At 46.0% G+C, this 25,401-nt stretch overlaps 1 protein-coding gene across 2 annotated transcripts in view; it reads right to left on the reverse strand.

Annotated features, from left to right (window-relative positions):
- Positions 1-24: 24 nt before the first annotated feature.
- Positions 25-25,401, reverse strand: part of ATF6 (activating transcription factor 6) — a 73,293-nt gene continuing 47,916 nt past the window's right edge. For both annotated transcript variants that reach the window (XM_042029855.1, XM_042029854.1), the window contains exons 15-16: positions 18,150-18,234; positions 25-2,205 (exon numbers count right to left, since the gene is read on the reverse strand). In XM_042029855.1, coding sequence (XP_041885789.1) covers positions 1,997-2,205; positions 18,150-18,234 — 294 coding nt within the window. In that variant the 3' untranslated portion in view covers positions 25-1,996. The remainder of the gene's footprint in view (positions 2,206-18,149; positions 18,235-25,401) is intronic.

Raw genomic sequence — 25,401 nt, forward strand, 5'->3', positions numbered from 1 at the left:
CATTAACAAGCACAATAATAAATATTAATAATAAATAAAAGAAGGATTTTATTGCCTTCAGTACTAGGGACACAGAGAACAGAATTACACAGGATGAGAGATGCTCTCCACCACCAGAGCCCAAGGGTGCTGGCTGAGGATGTGGTGCCGCAGCAGTCCTGAGCCCCCACCCCCCCACCAGCAGCCCTTCCCCAAATGCCAGGCTGTGCCGCTCCCAGCCACCACCTCCAGCCCCTCCCCAGCTCCCTGGCAGCAAATGCCCCCCAGAACAGCCAGCCGCCCCCACCCACGGCCGTGGGGGAGCCACGTGCCTCTGGCTGGGGCACTGCTGGGGTTTTGGACTATTGTGTGAGCTGGCCCACAGTCAGGTGGGCTGGGGCCAGGAAAATGAACTGGTGCAAGGAGAGCAGCCAAACCCCTGGCTGAGCCCGGCTGCTTCCCAGCAGCGCGAGCGCCGAGAGGACGAGAGGCAAAGGGCCTGCGCCGAGGACGTGGCAAAGGGCACAGCTTTTCCATGGTGTTGCAAGGCACATACTTCACAGGGGTGTATTGCTCCTCATCCTCCTCCTCACTGCCCCTGGAGCTGTTTGTCTTGCTGCAGGATCAACCTTTATTTCCTAACAGCCACACACACACATACACTAATAATAATAATAATAATAATAATTAAAAACCCCACATGAGCCAGTTAGTGCTCACACCATGAAGGAAAGGCAGCTGGCTGGCAAACTGAAGCCCATCATATTCTGTGCGAACTGCAGAGGGGAAAAAAAATAACGTAACAACATGCTGAAGTCATTATGCAAGGCTGATGCTCTGCTGGCAGCTCATCCCAGCTGAGCACCAGTGTGCTGGAGCTCCTGGGCCCAGCTCTGGCCTGGGGCTCGGCCAACTAACGTGGGATCAATGAACAGAGCTCCACAGACACTCTGGAATGGCAGCAGTTGGCTGCACTCAGTGTTTGGGGCAAATGGAATGTTCCCCCAGTGCCCAGCGGGTGGCTGTCAGTGCTGGCGAGGCAGAGAGGGGTGGGTGTGTGGGGCTTGAGTGTGTGACCTGTGTGGGGCTTCAGGAGAAGGTGCTGTGGCTGTGTCCCATGGAACTGAAGCAGCCCCTCTGCCCCAGCAGGGCCAGTGCTGCTCCACAGGCTGTTGTTAGCAGTGAAAAGTATTAAATAGCACAGACAAAAAACTCACTCAAACAAAAACCAGGAAGAAAAGAAAAAAACCCTGGTGGGAACTCAAAAAACCTAAACTTCACAAATGCATCTGCTGTGTGAAATCACTTCCCTTGGGCCAAGCCTTCAGCCATGCAGCCATGAGGGCTGGGGCAGGCAGCAGCAGGATCCTGGAGAGCCAGGTGAGGGGTGGGCAGTGTCTCAGAGGCAGCCCAGGCCCCGGGGCAGTGCAGGTTGTTCTGTCTGTAGTGCTTTAGTGGTAAGTGCGGGCTCCCACTGCCCTCCTGGGTGGCTGGGGCTGGGCTGCCCCTCCACACCGCTGCATCCCAGGGCTTTCAGCTGAGGGAAGCTGCACAGGCAGGGATTTGGGCAGGGACTGATGAGGAGTGGGGCTGTCTGGTCAGGCCCAGCACCTGCAGGGGGGAGCTGGACACTGCTTCCTCCTGCTGCCCGGGCACACCGCAGTGAGAGAGGCCTGGGTGTCTGCTGTGATGTCTCTGGCTCACCTCCGGCAGCCTAACAGGGACAAAAATTAAAAACAACCCACAATTTTGGACAGTGCATAAGTAGCAAGGATGGCCTGTGTCTCCCCATGCTGCATGGGGCCCCCAGGACTGTCCCTGGCAAGGAGCCAGATGAGCTGCATAATCCCAAGGCAGGATGTGGCCACTGGGTAGAGTCAGGCACAGGAATGGGCTAAAGGGGACTGTCCCTGCCGTGCCCACGTGCCAGGAGCCCCAGGACCTGCCAGGGAAGGGGCTCAGGCTGGCGGCAGGACCTGCTGCATGCCGGGTGCTCCCCTGTGCACTGTCACAGGAGCTACTGCAGGGATTTGACAATGGCCCTCAGGGCATGGGGCGTCTCTGGGACGGAGGGGGACGAGCTGTAGAAGGTGCCGGTGTGATTTCTGCGCTGCTCTCGGAGGTACGGAGGGACAGAGGAACTTTTGATGTGGAGGATCCTGGTGTCCATCACCTCGCAGTCAATCTGCATCATCACCTCATAGTCCTGCCCATTGATCACATTCTCTGCAAAAGTAAGGATTAAGAAAAAAGGTCAGAGGTAGCCCTGCAAGCCAGGGATCCAACAACACTAAAAGCAGAGCTTTCTGGGCCTTTTTTCGTCTGGAGCAGGAGCTGCAGTGGGGGAACTCCCTTTCTGCAGCTGCGCACATGGAGCTCCATCTCACACAGCAGAGCCCCAGACTGCTCATGACACCTCAAAGAGCCCAGACCACATTTAGCATGTGCAGTCACACCTAGAAATTAATGTCTTTTATTTCCCCTTCTTCATCTGCACATAATTACTGACGGAGTTTGCACTGTGTAACATTTATTACGGAACTGTTGTTCTTGAGCCACTAAAGTATGAGAGTGATTGAAGATACAGTTTATTTAAGAAAGCTGAATGTTTCACTTTCTGTAACCCTCTTGACACTGAGGATCTTGAGGAATTTCTTCACCAGTTTATTAATAAAAAAAAAGCTAAAATGTGATCTCTCAAAAGAATTAACTATGCCTCACTCCTGTCCTGACCTGGCTGTTGTACTTGAGTGATGTGGTGACATTGGGCAAGGCCCTGACAGACCCCTGGACACAGGAAGACCCAGACCAGCACGTGGGACCCCAGTGCGGCCCCAGGACCGGCACATCTGCTGCCACAGGAGCTCCTGGGCTTACAGGCTGTGCACATGGCTAGCATCTGCTGCCTGGATTTAAAGGTGGGAGACTATTCCCTGCAAAGACAGTGTGCCCAGGAATGCAAGAGCTGAGATCGGATTTCCAGGCACGACCAATCCTTTCAGAGTCAGAAGACTGCCATTGGCAGGGTTTCCTTTCTGTGCAGAGGAGGATGGAAGATCACCTAATGGAAAGCGTATGGACTGGAGGAATGCAATATACATTACTAATTTTTACTGTTTTCCTGGATTAACTCTGACTCTGGATGACAGCTGACAACTGTGGCCGGACCCTCTTGTACCCCACGCCACCTGCAGAAGCCATTAGATCAACTATGTCTGGTATAGTAATGAAAAGCAGGAGCAAACCCTTGCTAAGGGGACTGAGAGCCTGCAAGGGAAATCAAAGCTCCCACCTGCAAGAAATGAAATGGAAAAAGCTCTGTATGTGCCACAGAGAGATGGAAGCCAGGAGCAGCTGTGCAAGTCTCTGTGCCACTGACCCAAAACCCCTGACAAGCACCTCGTCCCTCCTGGATGCTGTGCCCTGCTGATAAAGCCCTGCTGTGACTTCAGGTGCCGTGTGCCCAGCCGGGACCCTTTTAGAGGCCATCCCTCCAGGTCACCCTTCCACTCTGCCTTTGGATGTGCTCTTGGCTCCCACCCAACAGGCTCAGGACCAGTCAGCAGAGGGGGCTGGGCTGCTGGTGCCCCTCAGGAGAGGGGGCTGGAAAGGGGAGCACAGGGGCACGAGGGGAAGCTGAGGCGCACAGAGCCTGGAGCCAGCAAATGGGCACACATGGGCTCCCTGTGACACAGCAAGCTGGAAACACAGTTCCTCAGCCCTCATGCTGCAGTGATAGGACTCCAGCTATGTGAGAAACAGTGCTCCAAAGCCACAAGTGGGTGAGGTGGGATGGGATGGTGGCCAGGGCCAGGAAAACCTCTTGGTAATGCAGTGAGTTTCCCTGACTGCCCGCAGCAGCCAGCACAGAGGGCTATCATCAGGTTCCCAATCATTGCACAAGACAGAGGGAACAGCAATCCCAAGGGCTGCCCAGGCAAGGGAGGGAGCTGTGCTGTGTGGGTGGCACTGGGGAGCATGGGAACTAGCCCAGCCCATTCCGGCCAGCTGGGATCCCACTTCCCCCAGTGCTGACACAGCTCCCTTGCAACAAAGCGTGCCAGGATTAAGCAAGCCACAGCTCTGCTACCCCATGGCAAGAGCAGCTGTGTCTTCTGAGTCCACCACAGCAGAGGGAGCTGGGAGGAATCATGCTCACGATGAGCTTCTCTGGCCAGCAGGCACACAAGGGATGCACACCCCCCAAGCAGACACTTACAAAAAGTACCCAAATCCTGCCCTGGGCCTCTGAGTTAGCCCAGGAATTAGAGGCAGGTTTAAAGCTGGCATCTGATTCTTTCCCTTTTTGGGGTGAAGGTATTGAACTGCTGCAGAAAGCCTCTGCAAAGGGATTGATCTCACAGGGGTGAGGGCAGTAGTGGGAATGGCTCAGTGCCCACTACAGGCATTTCCAGCAGCCTTTCTCATTACCATTAGCTCCCAATGGACACAGGACAGGAGGTGGGATGTTCCCCAAAGACAGCAGTTACTGCTTGGTGCTCCTGCCAGGCACCTGGACCAGCTTCGTTGTAAGGAGGGGTCTGAAAGTGGTGACAGCCCCAGGACACCCGGTCCACCCCAGCCCAGGGAGGGGCTGATGCTCTGTGAACACCCAAAACAGCAGGCAAACGTGACCTGAGTGCAGCTGGCACAATCCCCTGTTAGGGAAGACCAGCTCACTGTCATTGCAAAAAACAATTCCACACGGCTCCATCCTGAGCTCCATGCCATTACACTGCTTCATGATCTGGATGAGGAATAGACAGCATACTTAGAGATTTCTGGAAGATGCTAAACTGGAGAGATTTCAACCACCTTGGAGTGGCTAGATTGGATGAGACTACAGTTTTGATAAAAGAGAGAAGCTGTCCAAAATCTTCAGAATGCATTTCAACCACGGCCAGAGCTGGAAAACATGAGTAAAAATGGGGCTGGGCAGAAGTACTACAGAAAAACCTTGAGGACTGCAGAGGATCGCTGTGGATAAGCCAGCAGAATGACAGGACTAGAAACAACAGCTCGACTTCAAGAGAAACATATTTAACTTTGACCGAGTTTCTAATGATAATGAAATACAAGCCCTGCATGAAAGTGCCTTGGGGAGATGAGAGGATCTCCATGACGGAGAGTTTTTAAGGAAAGGCTGGATGACCAGCTGCCCATCAGCCCCTCGGGTACCTTGCTCCACACAGGCATACTTGCATTCGCTCCTGGTCTCTCTGATCCTGCCCTTCTGTGAGTTGCAAGTGCCGACTCATGACTACAGCTGCTGTCAGCACCTTCCCAAAACTCAGCACCTGCAGTTGTGGGTTCTCCACTGGACTCCACGGTCTGATCTGATCCCCAGTACAAGCAAATGATTTTGCTTGGTGATTCCTGTGTCAGATCATTTAAAAACAGCCTTGTCAGGCTTTCTCTCCTCCCCCTCCCATGCAGTACCAATATCGGGGAGGCACCAGCAGGGCAGAGGGTGGGATTCCAGAGGGGCCGTTCCCAGTTCCCAGCAGTGAGCTCACCAGCCGCGTGTGGCTGATCCCTGGAGGGGTCAGTGTGTGTAACTGGTGCTCAGGCCAGCCTGCACTGCCCTGCCTGAGCACACACCCACCACCCTCCCAGGGAGGCACAGGTAGCAGGGTGTCTGTGAAGCAGGCCTGACAGCCCCAGGCTGCTGCCTGCTGCTCCTGTGCCAGCATGCATTACACAGGGCTGCCTAACGGCCCAGAGCAACGCTGACACTGAGTGATTTCTAAAGTTTATTGTCTTGAATTACCTACGACTGATGTTTCGTGGGATTACGTAAGTGAAAACACAGGAACGGATCTCCTGTAGAGGTGTCTGGATTTATAAATAGATTTATTGCTCCTCTTTGAAGTTCAGAACATACAGTTTCTCACACAGTGCAGACTCAGGCTTAAGGAGCCATCCTTGCTGGACCAAGAGCCTGCGCTGCAGTTAATTATTTGTTAACAGGTTTAAAAGCCATGCTTCAGATGATTGACTATTTCAAATTAATAGCAAAGGTAATTGTGCCAAGCGTTGCTGCTCTGACTGCACTTTCCCAAAGAGCCTTGCTAGCTCCTGTGGACTGTACCAAACTCCCAACACAAGCCTGGTCTAGGAAACAGAAACCTAATTCCCAGTGCTGCTCTCCCCCTAAAAACAATCATGTTGCAATATCCAACAGATGAAAGCTGAAGTCTGCCGTCCAAACCAAAACCAAATAAGGCTGAGGGTATTAACTACTGCTACAAATTACTGAGGATGATGGAAGATTGTCTTCATTTGAAGCACTGGATTTTCAAAACTGTCTTACTGAAAAGGCCATAAAACCAAAATCCTCCTTCTTCCCTCAGCAGCACAGACATCCATCAATCAGCTGACTGTTCAAATGTCTGTCTGTGAGACTGAGCACCTACTTCTATGGGAGATGCTCTCTCAGAGAAAGGCAGAAGACAGGCAGAGGACAGGCAATGAAACTTTTGTTCTGCAGTTAGTCAGAACAAATGGTGATGTCAACTGTCTCTCTAGACTTCAACTTTACACATATTGTTGGGCTGTTCGGCCCTACGGACACATATGTCTTACAGATGTAATTCTGATAATTTATCCTTTCCTGCTTACATACATCTTCCCCAAAAAGCTCTGCTGCAGCAAATGTTCATTGTGAAACGGGTGTCTGCAGAGAAACTGAAACAGAGCTCCCCTGAAAGGCCACCTGAGCTTGCTGGAGTGTTTCAAGGCTGTAACCAAACACCATGGAAAAGCTCTACAGCTTTCTGAAGGTGTACTCACACCATAGGTACATTTATAGAGCCTTATTCTACCAGAACTATGAATTTTACCTTACTCTGGGCAATATCACAGTGGATTACCAAAAAAATATTCTGTAGGAGCAATACTTCATCATTCAGTGAGATGCTCAGTCCTCAGACCCTCTCCTAAGGCCCCAGCTGCCTTTGAAGCAGACAACCCGTGTACCTACTGGCTGGTTTCTGAGTAGGTGACTTTAAAATGGTCAGAACCTGCCTGGCTCTGTATCTGCTGTGCTCACTGAACACACATTTAAGGTACTATCAGCCACACAGATCTGGACTACATGTCCTTGCTCCTCGTAAGGTACAGGAAGGGAAATGACTTGCCCCATCCTTACTTTAACTACCTGTCTTTGTCAGTAAGGCTGCAGAATCATCCCCTCCTTGTGGACAACAGCAGAGGGTGAATTTGCCCTTGGAACCAGCTTAATTGATGCCAAAACAGCACACAAAACATCTGTGTGTAGGGTGATCCAAACCCACCAACTCTCTCAAAGCCATCTTTGCTGAGCAGCTACTCACACTCTGTGCTTTCCACAATTCCTTCTAAAGAGAAAGTTTTCAGTCTGCATCAGTGTTAATTTACCCTCGGAACCCGTTCTGCAGGCCCATCTCTCACAGCAGCTGGAACCAGGGCAGCTTTCAAAGAGCCATTGATGTGTTCCAGCACCTGGGTGCTTTGTGCAAGCTGCACCAAGCTGACAATGATAAAGTTTAACTTTAAGAATGATTTAGCACCTAATTACCCAAATAGTTTTTACTGTAACCTGCCCTGGCCCAAACCAGAGCTTATGTTTAGGGTAGCAGGGTTCAGAAAGTGCGAGCTTCAGGAGTTGAAGGCACCAGCTGCACTCTGGCACTGGCCTGTTGAAGGGCTGCAGCTGTCCCCACACATAACTCAGGGGGCTTTCTCCGCATTGTCACTTCTGCAATCTTCCATCTCATCTCCATTAAGAAGCCCTGACTGTCCTATCCAGCACATCTGGACAATGTTTCCATCTGAAGGGCTGGTATACACTACCAAATAAGTATATAAATGAAGCAGTGTTACAGACTAAAAATACACTCACTGCAACAACGCAGCAGGATTCCTAAAACATCTACAGATTGGCTTATTAGACAGGATTGTTTGAGGCAAGGGAGAAAGTTATAGTGTGACCCAAATAACTCCCCTTTTTAAATGCAAATTCCCACTCGAAACTGCTTCCAAACAGAGCGGTTGCAATGATGTCACCTCTGTGAACTCAGCTGTCCTCAGTTCCTGGCACAGGCTAAGTGAGATCCTGGCATTTCAGTCTCCAGGTCTCCTACCACCTCTCAGACTGTGAGACAGGCATCTCCAGGAGTACAGAAACAGGGCCATGGTCTGAAACACTGGATCCACATCATCAAAGTCACTTTGACAAGCCACGAGCTGACAGCAAAGAGACAGGGTCTCTCTCCATCTATTAGATGAGTCTCTCTCATCTATTGGAGCAGTGGTGTCAGGGGTTATCCAAGGGAGATATACGCAGGCATGAGAGGTAAGCAAGCAAACTGGAGAAAACAAGCTCTCTGTGGCCTCTGAAGTAAATAATGGAGCCACTGGAGAGACTGGCACTGGCTGTGGGCGAGGAGCATCACGGGGCCTTAGCTTACACCACCGTGTGATTTTGGTCAGCAGCACCTGTGAGCAATGAGGTCTGTGCCAGTTGGTGCATTGCAGTACCTGGTCTAGACTGGGAGGTCTCAGGGAGAGGGAAGGAAAGTTGGCTCTTCCCAGGCACCATTTCCCACCTGACTGCCCACCTCTTCTTTCAATCTTCTTTCCTGCTGCAGTCACTTCTCTCTAAGGAAAGAACATGAGCTACAGAGGATATGGCCCAGTGTGGACTTGGTGTGACTGCTCTCATTTTGGAGAGGGAGCCAATGGTCATCTCAGGAAGAGAAGATCAGACTCACCAGTGTTGACCCTTGCAGGCACTTCATTTAAAACTCCCTCGGATGGAGCATTTCTCGGAAAAACTGAGACATTTCTGACAGCTCTGGCTGTGCATATGTGCGTTGTTGGCAGGGTAGCATTGCTGCAGGATGACCATATTTAAAATCTAACCAGCTGTGACAATGCTAATGACAAGAGGAAAAAACCCAAAGAGAAAATAAAGACAAGGGTCAAAGGAGTTCTGCTGCACAAAAAACTCTTGGGAGTGAAGGAAAGAGGCTAGAGGAAGAGCAATGCACTTAGAACCATCCCATGCCCACTTGGGAGGCACTAAAAGGATAAACAAACTTCCCCCACTGCCTGCAAATCCAGACATACCCACTTTTACAAGACATAAAACTGCACACAGGAGAGTAGCCTGGAAAGGCATTCCAGTAAACGCTTCTTTCAAGAACTAGGGCTGGAGGGCTTGGCCCAGGACGAGGGCACTGCTCCCTGTGAGTGCATCGGGGAAGGACTGGGAGCCATGGCATCTCCCCAGCACAGACCTGCATGTGAACAGACTGGTAACGACCCCTTCATTGCAAAATGAGGCCATCTGTTTCCACCTTCTAGAGAGACGCTAATCTGTGAGTGAGCCTTCCCTCTTGCCTCACAAAAGCTCGCTTCCTTTTAGCAGTCTCAAAGAACTATCTTTTTCCAAGTTTTCTGAACACTCAGGTGTGCTACTGTGCTGAAGAGATCACCCTTATCCTCACTCACTCTCGCTCTGGGGCCTCCAATGGAGCACTAAGGTAGGACTTTCCTCTGCAGGAGCTGTGCTCTCTTCCCAATCTGTTGCATGTGCCAGGACACACTCAACTCTCACAGATTCTGCCAACTTGTGCAAAACTGAGACTTCAGTTGAAGCAATTTTTTAAAAGTTTGCCTTGTCACCTGCCATTTTAATGATATTTATACAGCCTCAGTGGTTAACACCAGCACAAGAACACTTTACTCCTTCCTTTAGCAGTGCTGACTTCCACTTTAAGTGCTCCTTTACACCTTGGTCCTTCCCAGGCACTAGAGATTCCCTGGCAGGCTTACTCTGAAAAATATTTTTATTATTTTTTTTATGCCTCAGGCATGCTGTTCCTCAGTATCTTTTTCTGGCTTAACTTCTCATGGTTTGAAATTTAGTCTGCCAGAAATTATCCTCTTTTTTTCCCCTATTCCCTCATTTGGCTACAATGTCTATTGTTTAAAAGATATCTTCTTACTTCTATGAATTGACGTGAATGTGTTTCTTAAGCCCACTGGATTTTTTAGTGTTCTTTTAAAGATTTTTGCAGCGAGCTTTTAATCTTTAAACAATCTTCATTTGTCAGCATTTTAACCCCACTCGTTTTTCCTTTAATGTTTTCCTATTTTATTTAGCCCTTAGCTTCGAACTGTGGCACTTCAAGTTGTAGGCACTTATTGATAGAATTAATTTAACTACTGGACCTAATTTTTATTTTCAAGAGGCAGCATCACATTCTCATTGACATGGGCCTTGCCTATCACCCAGTATCACTCGGATCCTGGTGTTAAAGTGCGTCACTGATTTAAGACACGGCTGGTGGGAGACTCTATTCCCTTACAGTTGAAATGTCTTTATAGTTTGGACAGTATCCAAAGAGTGAGCTGAATTTTCCACCTGTCTCACTTGGATACATAAAGTTACCTCATTTATTTAGATACTGCAATCAGCTCTTGCTTGTAGAAGAGATTTTTAACACCATCTTCTGTCTGTGTGGGGCAAGCACTCTCCTCCCCATGAGCTTCTGTGATTCAGTGTACTTGTCAGTTAATTATGAAACTACTGCAGAGCCTGTCTGAATGCAGCACACTAATGAAGAGAGACAGCCCTTGCAAACATTTGTGTCTCCCAGCTACAGCAACAGGAGATTTACAGCTTTAATGTACGAGTCCTGCTCTGAAACAGGGGTGCCTCCTTTCCCATGGAGAGGGGCAGCTGGGGCTGGCAGTCATTTCTTCATCCACATTCACCCAAAGGCATTTGTGCTGTATGGGGATAAGGCACAGCCTCTTCCTCTGGGGCTGCTACAGAGTCAGGCAGGATGGAGGGAGATGATTTATTTAATGAAGTGGTGAATGACCCAAAATGTTCTTCAGGAGCCCAGGATGTGTTTTTCAAATACTTTCCAAGCCCAGAAGATGCCCAGGAAGCACACCAACCAGGAAGCACTGGGGTAAGGTGGGCTGTATGAAGAGGTGAGAGAAGTGCAGCATGGAGGACAGACCCAGGATCTGAGGAGCAGGGAAAAGCCTCCCAGCCCTGCTGGCAGGAGTCTCCTTAGAGACTGTGACCCAAACACCGAAACAGGCCCTCTCAGACTGCTGTGTTTTCACCAGTCTCTAGGTTTACTCCAGTGATGTCCTCAAGACACAACTCATAAATGTGAACCTCCTCTACCAGCTCTGTTGCAGCTTTTCATGTTTTTACAGGGTGAGCTCATTATGGATAATTATGCTTCAGATCACTGCAGAAATAAAGAGCTACCAGAGTTGGCCCACATATCACAAACATTAAACTGTGTTTGCCACCTATAATTTCACACCAAGAGGAATTATATAATCTTGAATTTACGACATTTGAAGATATATTAAGGCAGATTGCCTAGGCTGGAGGCTAGAATTACAACATGTTGCACACAGCACAAGGTAGCCAGGACGGCAACAGTAACCTCAGAGATTGGGGTGAAGGTTCCCTCTTTGCTTTGCAGCACAGTGCTCTCTGTGAAGCTTGGGAGAGCACATGTCCATGGCAGCACCAGCATGCAGGGCTAAGGAACATCCAGGAGACACATACACGCTCAGTTCAAACCAATTCTGCGGCTCCGCACTGGCGTCCGTGCGGCCAGCCTATGTCACGGGCTTCTTTTTAATTATACTTCGTGAATTTTATAGAAGTGTGTCATTTGTATGGAAAAACCAATCTGCTGTAATAACTCCACACTGGCATTGGAAACACTAAGTATGAAGCCCAATTAATTGATGACTAATTCTCTACCCCCTTGGTGAACGGCGCGTTCTCAACAAAATGCCATCTGCAGCAGTTATCCTGTCTGCACAGGGAACACCAGGCCCACTGCCGCTTGGCCTGCTCCAGCAAAACCCATGAGATACTCTTTTCTGTATTAATTAACAGGCAAAAAGGCACTGAAGATCCTCTGAAATAACCTTCCTGTTATTTTGAATGCATAAAAATAGATTACTCATTTAGCAATTTAGGTAAACAGCTCGTTATGAAAACTCATTAGGGAATAAGCCTTCATGATTTCATTTCTTGATCGTTTCCTGTCCAAATAAATAAACATGAACTCAAGTGACACAGATTCCATTACTTTTGTGCACGGATTCTTGAATGATTTCTTTCATACTTTTTTGAATAATTTAATCTCCTCCTTTCTGTCAAAGGCAACATATTAACAAACATGGCTGGGGCGAGCAAAGTCTTTCAAAGATAACAAAATCAGTTGAAAACTTCTATTTAAGATTTAATCTAGGCAATGATCAATTCTGATTCAAAGAAATGTAGTGAAGTTTGAGGGAATATTTTGTTTTGACAAACTGCACTTCTACATGACTTTGAGAACAGAAATGCAAATATCAGCATCTTACAAGATTATTAAAATCTGTTGTTAAAATTCCTTGTTAAACTATGTTCTGCCATCATTTCAATCCTGACCTCTGAAGCACAGCTTTACATGAGCAGGGGAGCAGAAGTACATCTCCGACATTAGCAAATCCTCCTAATTACAGGAGAACCACAGTACCCTGACATGCTGCTTGTCCATGGCTGCACACAGGAGACTGCAGGCTCTCCCTCTTTCTCAGCCCAGGCTCAGTGATCAGCTGTTGCCGTGAGGTCTGACCGAGAGCTAACCATGGCTCTGATTCTTGCCTAGTCACACTTCACTGAACTACTCTTACTCCTCAACTGGCAGCTCAAGAAGCAAAAGAATGGCAGTTTCAAAATGACTGAAATAAGAGCATTGGACACATTCTCAGATGCACTACCCTACATCCTGGTGTAGAGAACTTGATGGACTCTCAGTGACTTTCCTGAAAAACCTTAGCAGTCACCCTTCTTTCATCTCACATCTAGGTTGTAATCCCACATACACAACTTCCAGAGCTTTCTACTCACACTACAGCTTGTAAGGCTGTGCTGAGTTCTCAGCACTTTCTGCTGAATGCAGACAGCAGTCAGAAACACTGAGGGAATTATCTCTATAGATCATGCTTGTGCAGCCAAGGGATGTGTTCTCTATACCTGGCAGAGTGGCATGAACTTCCCAGCCTGGTGCCAAGGACAGCAACTGTGAGAGGGAGCCATGGGCACTGAGACTTGGCTTTTAGGCACAAGGAGAACAACAAAGGACAACAGCTATGGATAACGGGGGCCATCACCCTCCTGGAAACTGTTCTGAAGCTATCCAAAGTGAGAGAGAGGCTTCCCAAGATGTCAAGCAGTAACCTCAAGGGAAGGCAGTTGCTGTTCAGTCAGACATGCATTGTTTTAGACCTTCCTCAGTGACTGACTGGGAATTCTACTTCTTGCTCTGAAAAAGGGAAACAGCATCTTTTGTTTGCTTGACCCTGGAAGGCAGAGGAAGTTGAAGACTTTATTTATTCAACCCTAAGACATGGGAACTTGCAGACCATTGTCACTTCCCAAAGAGCTTTTGTTTTTATTTTGCTCCTCAGTCTGTGTGGGTTCTGTTTGCCTTACAGATTCTTCACAGACAGTTTGCTACCAGCCTTGGACATCTGTGACTTGCTTGCACATGGCTGTCAGTTGAAAGGAGGTTCTTTGTAGCTGCATGCAAATAATCATGCTGCTTGACGGCAGAAATCGCTCCAGTTTTGATCAAAAAGCCTTACCACTAGATTTGTTTTCCACCTTTATAATTAGAATGTGTATTTCTGAGCACTTTTGAAGTCTGTTACGTCAGTATGATGATGGATGGCAAGAAGGGAAGCTGAGGGAACTGGTCACGATCAGAAGCTGGCCAACACAACAGAGCACGTAGACTTTGCTGAAGTCGTCATTCCATTCCACTTCTGCCTTTGGGAGATTATTTTGCTGCTGGATTTCATGGCAAAAAGCAACCCTTAAGAGAACAGGGCTCCTTAAGAACCCAGAAACATAGAGGTTATCAAGAGTCAGGCACACAAACAGCTACCTCAAAGGCAGACTGAAGACAATCCCCACTGGGCTACATCAGACTAAGGATCCATCCAAAATATTTGTAAAAAATTCAAAACTCTCTCTCTCATGGTTGCCAATTCCAAGAAAATGAGCCTTAGATTTCACCAGGGGCTTTCTCATCAGGTCTCTCACTTTTGTTTTGGCTTAGAGCGCAGACACCAACTCTCGGTTTAAAGAGAGTGAATGATGGAAGGAATTTCACATATAGGGGAACTGTTTTGCACAGGAATCCTAAGAAGATAAAAAAGGCCTTTTTGGTCTTTGTGCTGCTGCTAGGCCAGCAGTATTCCTGGTGTACACACTGCACAGACACTTAGAGCTGCTCCTACCAAGAGCAAGTGCAAGCTGCAAGAGTACCTCACCTAATCCTAGGGAGAGCTGCATTCCTGAAAGTGGCTTCTTGGGCCAAACATTGACCTGGATCTCTGACACTGCCTCACTGCTGTGTGCTGCAGAGAGCAGTCCTGCTGGGCTGTGCTGGGCTGCAGAGCTGCAGGCATTCTGCAAACAAAAGGCCTGTGGGAAGAGTGGCTCAGCTATGCTGTTCTCTATAGGTTACTTGGATCCAAAGATCGATGTTGTAACCCACTGCATTTTTTACAGCAGTTAAATAAATAGAGGGCTAATGGCAGATGGTTTCACTTAAACTTCAAGAAAGGCACCGCCTATATGTCAATTTGGAATTAGTGTAATGAGCCAACAACATTCTGAATTACAATGAAAGCAAATTTAGGAATGAAACCTACTGGAGACTTAACTGGTCTCAAGTGCATAGTTAGATTTCTAAAATAATAGCTGCAATCCAGCATAACAAACATGACTTGCTTGAAAACAAAAGTCTGAGTTTAACTGTAGACTGCAGTTCGTTTTCATTCCCATGAGAAACTGCAAGACATTTCTTCTTGGAGTAACTTCTCAGGAAGGGATACCAATGGCGCCTTCAAAACCATGCAGAGTAGGACTAGCACTCCCCAGTTCTGCTTTTTCCCTTCCAGGCTTACCAATGCTGAGGTCCTTAGGTACCACCAGGCAGATTTTCTGTGAGTGCTGCACGTGTCCACAAATGTTGGGGCTTTGACACTGGGCAGGGGCAGGTCAAAATTGGGCATGGCTGGCTGCAGGGGCCAAAGGGAGAGCTGTACCACAGGACAGCAGCCAGCAGGGGCATGGGACAAGGGCAAAGGGCTCTGAGCATCAGGGGAGGCAAAAAAGGAAAAGCTGCCAGCAAGCACTGACTGTGAACTGGGGGATGGCCCAGCAAGCTTGGAAAAGGGCTATGACCAGGGGTGAAGAAGGAAAAGGGACTAAGAGGTGGAGGATTAACATGTACCAATATGTAACAAGTTCCTACACTTAAAAAAATTTACACTTAAACATATTTAACATATGTTAACATATTAAACATATTTAAATAGGCAAATACGCTCCTGTGCACCTGCACAGTGAGGATCTGGTTCTATCCTAAATGCTCACTGAGGGGCATTGGATGATTGAGGCTGACCCTGAGAAGGAGCACATGGCACCATGTTACAAGGTAATGGCTGATTTTACTCTTTTCCAACACAGAGCAACTGAACACTTGAAAGCAAGTCTTTATCTTGAAAATTAATAACATACTGCTATTGCCTTGAACAAGATCTTCTTTTAAACTTCCATCTTATTGACTACACACATGTGCATGTACACATCAATCACAGGATTGTCTGCTGACATTTGCCACTACCTCACAGCACGAGGACTGCCTCTTTCCTCCCAGAAAAACTCTTCAGGCTGTAACCTTGACTCTGTTTTGTACCCCGGTGAAAACTGCCAGATCAGTCTTGCAGAACCACATCAGGAACCATCATGCAGAGCCATGTAGGACAGCAGCGGACAATGCATTCTACTTCATACTCATCATCCATACCCCTGTTCTCTGTCCCTGCAGCCAGCAGCAGGAATGGCTCAAGCCAGCTAAACGCAGTCTCTAGTGGACCTCAGAAGGCACGAGAGCAATCAAAGTGTGATCAGAAAAGGGTGACTATCCTGCTGGGAAAAGACTGTCCAAATAGTTCAAATGGCTGGTTCTCAACTGCACTGTCAAGTATTTAATCTTTGGAAACAACGTCATGGGTAAACTTTAGTACACAGAAAAGACCCTGCAGAAGCAAGTGATGAAGTTCTGAAAATGTTTCAAAACAAAGACCCCTTCACTTGCATTCCTGTCATCTCCTCTGCCAGGGCTGTGGCAGTAAAAAGGAAGGGCAAGGAAGCAGCAGTAGAAAAGGTTTCCCTTCTTGCACAGAGATCTGGCTGAGGCACAAGGAAAGAGGGGACAAGTTCCTTCACTGAAAGCTTTGCCAATTTCTCCAAAGGAGACTCGTTCTTTTCCAGCAGCCAACTCTCTGCAGGTGCACAAAGAATTAAGGTGGGCTTAAAAAAAACAGCAGACAGCTGGGAGGAAAGCCTTGTTTTCAGCTAACTTCCAGATGCTTGTGCAGGACGTCTCCAGTCCCCACAGAGGCAGAACAGGGTGGAGAAGCAATGCTCTCAAAGGAGAGAAATGGGTTCCTCTCCAGGCAGAACATTTTAGGGAGTCATTTCCTCCAGGTTATCAATGGTCAAATTAAAAACCAAGCCAAGTTACCTACTGGCTCTTGTGTGTCTTGTAACATTTTTCCTAACACCTGGCTGGGTGTCACAGAGGAATCAGTGTTTCATGCCGTTGTTTACTTAATGCTATTCCTGTGTCTCATCTGTTTCGACATCTCTGCCCAATTCCCTGGACATTTTTTTTATTTCTTGGATTATGCTGATGTTCCAAAAAAAAATCCCGAAGAACTAGAGAAAATATTTCACGATGTTTCATTATTAATGAAGGATAAGATTTGTCACTGGATTCTGATGCATATTTTCCAAATTATATTTACTCCAACAAATGAAAAGTTATTTCAAGTTAAACAGGACTCAGTAAAACACTAAGAAAAAATACTTTGTAATTTAGAAACAGTGTTTGTACTTCAAGTGATAAAGTGCCCACTTGCATGTGATAATTCAGGTCAGCCAGAAAAGGATTTTTGTAATAGACATAAAAAGGGAGTTTCAGGCAGATAAATGCCAAAAATAATTCTGATACATCTAATAAAAATTCCCCTAGGACAGCTGTACAGATTATCACACTCGGCTGTACTGCATGGGAAAGTGCAATTATCAAAATGCCGAAAGCCTCAACTGATTCTTTTTTCTTAGTTTATGGAAATTCGCAACATCAGATAATGTTTTCGGCATGCTGGGATTTAACAATAACATTTGAGTTTATGATTCACATGTACTGTAAAACACAGATGTTTTAAAAAAGCATTATGTGCACAGTTATTCAGAAAGTAAAGTTTACACTGTTCTGGGGTTCTCAAAACATTTGAGAGTGTGGCAGTGTGGCCACTCATGTGGCAGTGACCCTGTGCCCCAAACATGTCCTAATTTGGCAGTTCCTCACCATCTGAATTAATGATATATTTGTGCAAGTCATGTCCTGTCTCTCATGTGGGACTGAAATGCTGATCCAGAACATTGCTGTGCACTAATAAGCCTGTGCCCCAGTGCAAAGCTGTTTTTCTCTGCTTTTTTTTCTCTGCAGCACGGTAACATGATGATTATTAATCCTGACCATGCAGTGCTGAGAGGTCCCACTCACACTGAGTGTTGTATAACAGTGTGGTAAACAGCTGAGGAAGGCCACGGAAGGCAGTCAGCATCCTAACAAACCATCAAGGCCAAGGAATTTGCCCTGCTAAGCAGGCGTAGGAGGAACCCAAATGAGGAGATGAGGACAGTCTCCACGGGCTCTGTAAGCTACAAAGTTAGAGAAGTTAAATCCCATTCATGTAACTCTTAATTGGCTGGGTACAAATCACCAGGACTGGACAACACCCTCCATGTCCTTGAAGGAGCCAGAATGCACAACTGCTGGCCAAGTGCCCCACCTCTCCTCACAGTCTGGGTGACTAAGCATAAGGGATTTGCCAGTACCCCATCTCCAGTGGGGACCCTGGCAACTAAACCCCAGTAATGACTAGTTTTACTTCTTTTGCAAAGCTGTAATGACAGACATTTGGCCTAAGTCTGCTTCTCATGTACGAGTCAGGCACATCTCTTTGAAATTGTTCTCTTATCGTTCCCTTTGTTCTTTTGCACTTACCATTGATGTTTACAGCTGGCAGCACTATAGACATCTTTGGTCTCCTGGTCTTGTTATGTGTGGTGGCTGGCAGTAACAGGTGGTCCTGGAAAACAGAAAAAAAGATGTGTTAAATCTACTCTCAAAGTGGAGAGCTGGGAAAATGCCTTTCCATTCTCTCTTACTGGCAGTCCACACGGAACTGTTTACAACAGCTCAGAAAATTCATATTGTTGAGGGAGTCTTCCAAAAGTCACAGCAATTGCTCATGCTGTGTAACCAAGAAGAAATCCCTACTGCATGCAGCAGAATATGAAAAAGCCTTGATCATGTGGAAAGAGATAGAAACTACTATTAAGCCCTCGTTCAGCAGAGTGCTTATGTGTATGATTAAAGTAATTTAACTTGACTTCAATGATATTTAAACGTGGTTAAGGACCTTGCTGAATCGAAGTTTAACTTGCAGAGCTGTTTACTTTATATGTAAGCCATCTTGCTGTCTCTGTCAAGCCCTACACCACACGCCTCATGCAGCAGGACTGCACTGCTCAGAGTTGGGATGGGGTGTGAAACACAAGCTCTGCTGACAAAACCTTCCAGGGAAGCTGGATGGTAAAGCTGTGCTTTAGTATCTTATCTTTAGTGGGTGCTGCTGTAAGGCAGCAGTGCTCAAACTGACTACCCTGGCTCTGACAGTGGAAGCTGCATCTGGAGGAAATGCTCTGGATACGGACCTGGCCTGCAAGGAAAAATGCAGCCTTTCTTCAGGGTTCTTTTGCTGTGCTGAACTCAAGTTGCTCAACTTGCAGCCTGGAAAAATATGGTTCTTCCCTTATCAATGGAACTTAAAAGCTCTGGTCCAGGCATCTCCCATATTATTAAGCCAGTTTGATGTTCTCCTTTCATGCTTTCCCATGCTTTTTCCACACAAACATCTCATACTTTTGGGCAAGGTTATCTTTTTGGCAGACTGAATGAGACTTCCTTCAGGACACACTAATTTATTAATGTCAGGGTAACTGTAATTTTGCCATTTTAAAATATAAACACTACACTGTTATATTTAAGATTCGGGGAACTGAGTTACACATAAAGTTAGGTGTTAAACATATCAAGATATTCTGTAAATACATTGCAGAAATATCACTCTCTTTTTTTCCCATCAAAAATTTCCCCCCTCAAAACACCGAATGACTGATCATGAGAAGAAAGCATTACTTAACTAAATGTCTGCAAAAAACATCTTGGTACCAAAATTATAAAACCACTCTGGTATAATTCTCAGATCACATATGTAATTCCCATTTCACTTCTGAACCACTTAAGATTAAGACAACATTCACTAAGACAATGAACCTTACATAAAAATTGTTCTTGAAATCCAACGTTCCCAAAGGAACAGGCCAAAGATAAGATGTTCATTAAATGACATTTTGTAACAATGCCCTTGTCATGATTTGATGACTATTTTTAGCAGAGCTTAAAAAATGTTTATACTGTTTGGTTTTTTTTCTTTTTTAATGCTTCTGATAGTCCACATCATCATTACCTCCCAAACCACAAGTACTGCACAGATGATCACCTGAGAGTCATTACAAGCAGCAACTGCTTTTTGCTAACCTATCTGAAGATTGGTGCATTAATTTACGCTGCCTTATAATGGCACCTTTATTTACTCTATGTATGAACTGTATTAAGAACTACCACAAGGACTTTACAGCTGTATCCAAATGTGCTCTGGAGCTGCTGCACAACCTCTCAGTGATTCAACACCAACTGTGGAGAAGACAGACAAACAAAAAGCTCTAAACCCAGACTACTCCCAGGAGCTAATGTGCAGGATGCACAGACTGTCTGGAAGCTGCCCAGCTACAGTGAGACGTTTCATAAATCTGGAATTGGTGAAATTTATCTATCTCTCCAATCATCTTTATCTTTAATACACACTGTGACAATCAGTGCAAACTTGCAAAGTTACCTAACTACCCTCACTCTACTTTGAAGTCAAAAGGGTATGCTGCAGAATATCAGGTATTTTGACCACAGTTAGCCACTCACAACATTCTCAAGCCTGAAAGTCTTCAAATAGTCCAAACCTTTATTTGAAAGCAATACATAATTAATTCTATGCCACAGGAAGGAGTGTACAGATGAGTGATTTGAAAGAAATTAGACATTTAGAAACATCGTTTAGAATGTATTTCTAAAATGTCCTGTACTGTTCTGAAGGATGCTGAATTGCATCCCAGAGGGGGGTGTGACACTATTACTCATCACTAATTTTAAACAGTAGGCAAACCCCCCCCCCCCAAATTAAAATGCTGTTTTTGATATTAACACATGGTATAAAACTGAAAATGAATAAAAGCAAATTTTGCAAGTCAGCATCTGGCTCAGGAGCATGAGTGTCAACCAGAGGCAGAATAAGTCAGAACTATTACCCAACAACAGATGGCTTTGGCTGGGACCAGGAGTTACACTCAGACGACAGTTTAAACAGCCAAAGCAGACCTGAGACTGCTGGCAGAATGACTGGAAAAATATCAGCCTGGAAAAATATTCCAAATGAGCCCTTGCTTCAGCATTGTCATTTTGCTTTTGATCATCTCTACAGCTCTGTGATACTGAAGCCAGATGAGATGGTCTGACAGATAAATATAGACACAGATACTAAAAATCCAGCCACGAACACATTACCTTCATTTAGTAAGTCTCAACAACACTTGGAACTGCAATAAGGATTCTGAGGTTTCTTGCATATCACATCAGTGTTATCAGGACTCTAGCAGGGATTAAGCTTTAGAGCCTCATGTATCCCTAACCCCTATAGCCAAATGGCAGTAGAAATCCTACTCCACTGTGCTAGAATATTCCAAAAGTCCTGCTGCTCTTGCAGCTTCAGCCTCAGTCTCATGACATGTGGTTTGGTACTCAAAGTCCCTCCTACCTAGATGCATGAAAAGATGCAGACATTTTAGCTTTTATTAAAAAAACCTGGTTTTAACTCCCATAGTTTAAGGACGTAAACAAAACATCATCACTGCATACCATGAGGTTTCATTAGAGGAAAAAAATGCTAGTCATGGGTCTTTTTGATTTCATTTTGTTTCTTAAACTATCATCACTTCTAAGCTGGGCTCTTGGCTTTTAAATTAGTAGAACTAACAATATTGCTTGTTTTGGCTTTTGCAATGCATATCCCATCAGCCACAGCACCTCCCAGGGAACAGTCCTGCACCTCCTCCATTCCTGTTTCATTGTGTGACAGAAACACATAGGAATTAATCCTCGCAGTATGCCCACAATGGAGGAAAATATTGCAGGGACTGTTTGGAGGAGAGGTGCACGCATCTGAGGGAATCCCGCGTGACACGGGACACAAAGGAGCGGATTTCCAGCCCCGCAAGGCTCTGCACTCTCAGCATGAGCTGTCTTTCCTCCTATCCCAGAGGTTACTATCTGTCAAATCAATTCCCCCAGATTTTTCTTACCTTCTTAGCTGTTGGGCTTAGGTATGGGTAAGTATTTTTCAAAAGGCTTTTCTGAGGTCTTAATTAACGACACGATGTAGATGTGCTTTGTTAGAGCATATTTAGCACATCTGCCTGTGTGAACACTGCTGGTTGTGCTGCTGCAGGGCAGGCCAAGCCTCTGACCCTTCCCAGTGGCTTGGAGAATGTACCCTGCAAAGTACAGATGTGATCCATGCAGGAGCCAAGGCTCCAGGAACACAGCCCCCAGCCCACTTCCCACGAAGGCTTTGTCAAGATGTCCCAACGAGCCCCGCTCTTCGTTAAGAGATCCATCTCTGACAAACCAAGGATAATCTTTTGCAAAAACCAGTGACATTTGTTGCTTTACAGCAATAAAAGCTCTGAGGAGACTGGATTAAAATACCAAAGGAAAACTTTAATGTGCTGTTCTGGCAATTTGCCTTGATGAGGAGATTTGATCTTTACCATTGCCTTGGAGACCACCTCCGTGCTAGAATATTGCAACCAACAAAGGCAGCTGCCAGAGCAGAGGGGGCAAATGGAGCCAGGCGCCTCGGCATGCCAAAGGGCACTCTGTCCAGCAGCTTCCCAAGGCTTCTTACAGCAAACAAACACTGGAGCTGGGCATTTTTTCATCTCTGTTTATGACTAAGAAGTCTCCCAGGGAATTGTGTGCCTCAACCTCTTCCAGCCTGACTCTTCCCGCTGTGATTCTAGGACCACATTACAGCCACCGCCGACCCAGGCTGAGGAGCTCCCCACATCCCACTGAGGGGCCATTTTTCTTTAATGGCACTGCTTCTGCAGTGTTCAACATCTCCTGACAGCTTAAAAGATTATCTGTTAATCTGACCACACCTAGTGATCTCAAGATAAAGCAGATAGAAAAAAAGTGCTTTTTCAATCATACAAAAATTGTGCATCAAATCCATGCATTGTCTTTTGAACCTGTTTTTTCTGAACATCTTCAGGGATTTCGAGTCAATGACATGGCACTGGACCTTCTTTACAGGTATGCTTTTGGCAATACAAAGAATGTGCAACAAAAATGTGCTCTCCCAGGCCCAAAAAACTGCATGCTGCTTCAGAGACACATCCAGAGTACATATACTCCAAGGAGCTAGAGTTCTTAAACCCCTGAGCTGACAGAGCCCACGAGCCAGCTTTTTTTCCCCACAAACAGCAGATATACACTTCTAAAAAAATTTCAGGATCATTGTTTCAGGCTTTCTGCTGTTGCCAGAGATGTGATGTGTCTGTCCTGTTCTCCTACACAGACCACTGACCTGGCCCTGAACAGCATCACAGCCTTTGGCACACAACTCCTGGCCAAGAAAGGGTACCTGAGAACTTCATTCACAAGGAATCCAGGGCTGGATCTCAGCAGCTCTCTGAATACAAAAGGAGGTTGTTCCCCAGGGAAGAGAATTCACCAAGGTGCACTCAGAGCCAAGGGGCTGATTCTCATCTACCCCAGCAGTTCCCAATACCACAAAGCACAGAGCACAGATCAGATGTAAATAGGAGTCAGGTCTTGGCATTTCTGGTTTCCACTGCCAGTTCAAAAAGGATATGTATGAAAGTTTACAAATTTGTAGAGGAAATGGCTGTATAATTTCATTATGGATTCATTTGGGTGACGGCAACCATATGGTCCCCTGAGGTTACACCACACTGGAGGCAGCACTGGTCCATCTGAAAATGCTAGAAGTTCCTGAAACACTGCCTTCACTATCAGTGGATGTTAAATGCAGAGGGGAGAGTGCCTCTGGAAGCACTTCTGACCCTTGTATCTGAAAAGCATGGGGATAGTTTTGAGAACAGAAAAAAAAAAGGAGAGGAAACCAATTAAAACCTCTACACAAACTGTGACTCATAGCCACCACTCTTTGCTCATCATACCATGAACTTAGTAAAGCTGACTTGTTTTTAAAGTTGATGCACTGAGTTTGTTTGCTTGGTTTCTGCGGTTCTTTTTTAAAGATAGACCTTAGAAATCCAAGGAGATCTACTCACCTCATCATGGATCCTTACAGGGAATCCATGACATGAAAAGTATGGGAGCAGGTGAAAGATGGGATAATGACTGCAAGGAACCCACAGAAAACCCACAATAGAATTTCACACGGCATCAGCCTCTCTGTACCACTCTTGACAGCCCACCCTGAGAGATCCCAGTAGCTTTACCCCTTTGAGTTTAACAATAATCATTTAACTTGGTTTGAAATTGTACCAGTTCTACCTGTATAAACCTTGACATTAGCCAGCACACATCAACAGTTTGATTTTGCAGTACAATTAAAGAAGACCGTTTGCAACTGAGAATTCAACCCCTAATCATAGCATCTAATTACTTTTCTAGGTTTTAAGCCCATTTTGAGGGATGGGGAGAAGACTGTCCCAGAACAAGAAAGCTCCAAAAAGTAGTGGGAATAGAGATTCTTTTTCCGCTTTTATTTTTGTCAGAATTGCTCCTTTTCACGCCAGTGCTGTTCCAGTCCCTGTGTTTCTGTGCACAGGTGGTTTTTACAGCCTATACTTTGCGCACAGAGATGGAATGAAGTGAAGAGATATGATTTTTATTTAAGTGTTCTACCAGAAATAGCTCGATCCCACAGTCAATAAAATGTCCTGTAGTGTAAGATTACACCTTTCTGCCATTCCGAGACAAATTTTCATAAATAAAACCTAACTGCACTCTGGAAGAGTTTCTAGTCACTGTCCCTGCAGAAGGAAGAGTTGCTATCCAGTTTAGTTTCCACATGAGGGACCTTTTAATGAAGAAGTCTTTAGCCTTTTATTGTAAATTGTGCTACTGCCAGATGTGATATGGCCTGGGCTCCAAAAGCAAACTAACTGGAAAGCACCTCGCTGTGAGTCAGAGAGCCTTGTGAAAATCCCAGAGACCTCAGAGGAATGGAAAATTCACTCTGTCACAAGCTTCCTCTGGAAGAGTTTCCCCCACTCCCTTCAAAGGCAGCACTGCTGCTTGTCCACGAGCAGGGCTCAGCTTTGGAGTGTTTTCTCAGTGTAAAGGAGAACCAGCAGCAAAGGATCTCCTGGATTAAGAACTAGAAAGGTTATGGAGACTACTAAGAATAACAGAGACCTGCTGGGAACTGTGTCCTTTGCAGTTCACAACCATGCAGAGCATTGTGGAGGTGCACAAAAGGCAGCTGTAAAGCACGTGTCACACAAAGGTGGAAAATATTGATACACTATTCAGTTTTTCTATTTTCATGGCTTATAATCCTTTTATTCAACATACAAGGCTGAAGAGGAGGAACCAATTAAAACCTCTACACAAACTGTGACTCATAGCCACCACTCTTTGCTCATCATACCATGAACTTAGTAAAGCTGACTTGTTTTTAAAGTTGATGCATTGAGTTTTTTCGTTTGCTTGGTGTCTGAGTTTTTTTTTAAAGGTAGACATTAGAAATCCAAGGAGATCTACTCACCTCATCATGGATCCTTACAGGGAATCCATGACATGAAGAGTATGGGAGCAGGTGAAAGATGGGATAATGACTGCAAGGAACCCACAGAAAACCCATAATAGAATTTCACACGGTATCAGCTTCTCTGCTATCAGTCTTGAGACAACACTGAAATATGCTGGTTATCAGGTATCTATAGACTCTACCCAGTGGGCCTCTGAGAAGGCACCGTGTCTCCCTCCAGGAAGTGGAACATGAGCACACTTCCAAAGACACGCTCATTAACCTTCTGTCCTACTGAAACATCTATCTTCATCCTGTTAACCAAGTGACACCAGA

The sequence above is a fragment of the Corvus kubaryi genome, unplaced genomic scaffold (genome assembly GCF_017639235.1).
Source record: "Corvus kubaryi isolate FWS band 111438036 unplaced genomic scaffold, C.kubaryi_AGA036_p1.0 37334, whole genome shotgun sequence".
Lineage (NCBI taxonomy): Eukaryota > Metazoa > Chordata > Aves > Passeriformes > Corvidae > Corvus > Corvus kubaryi.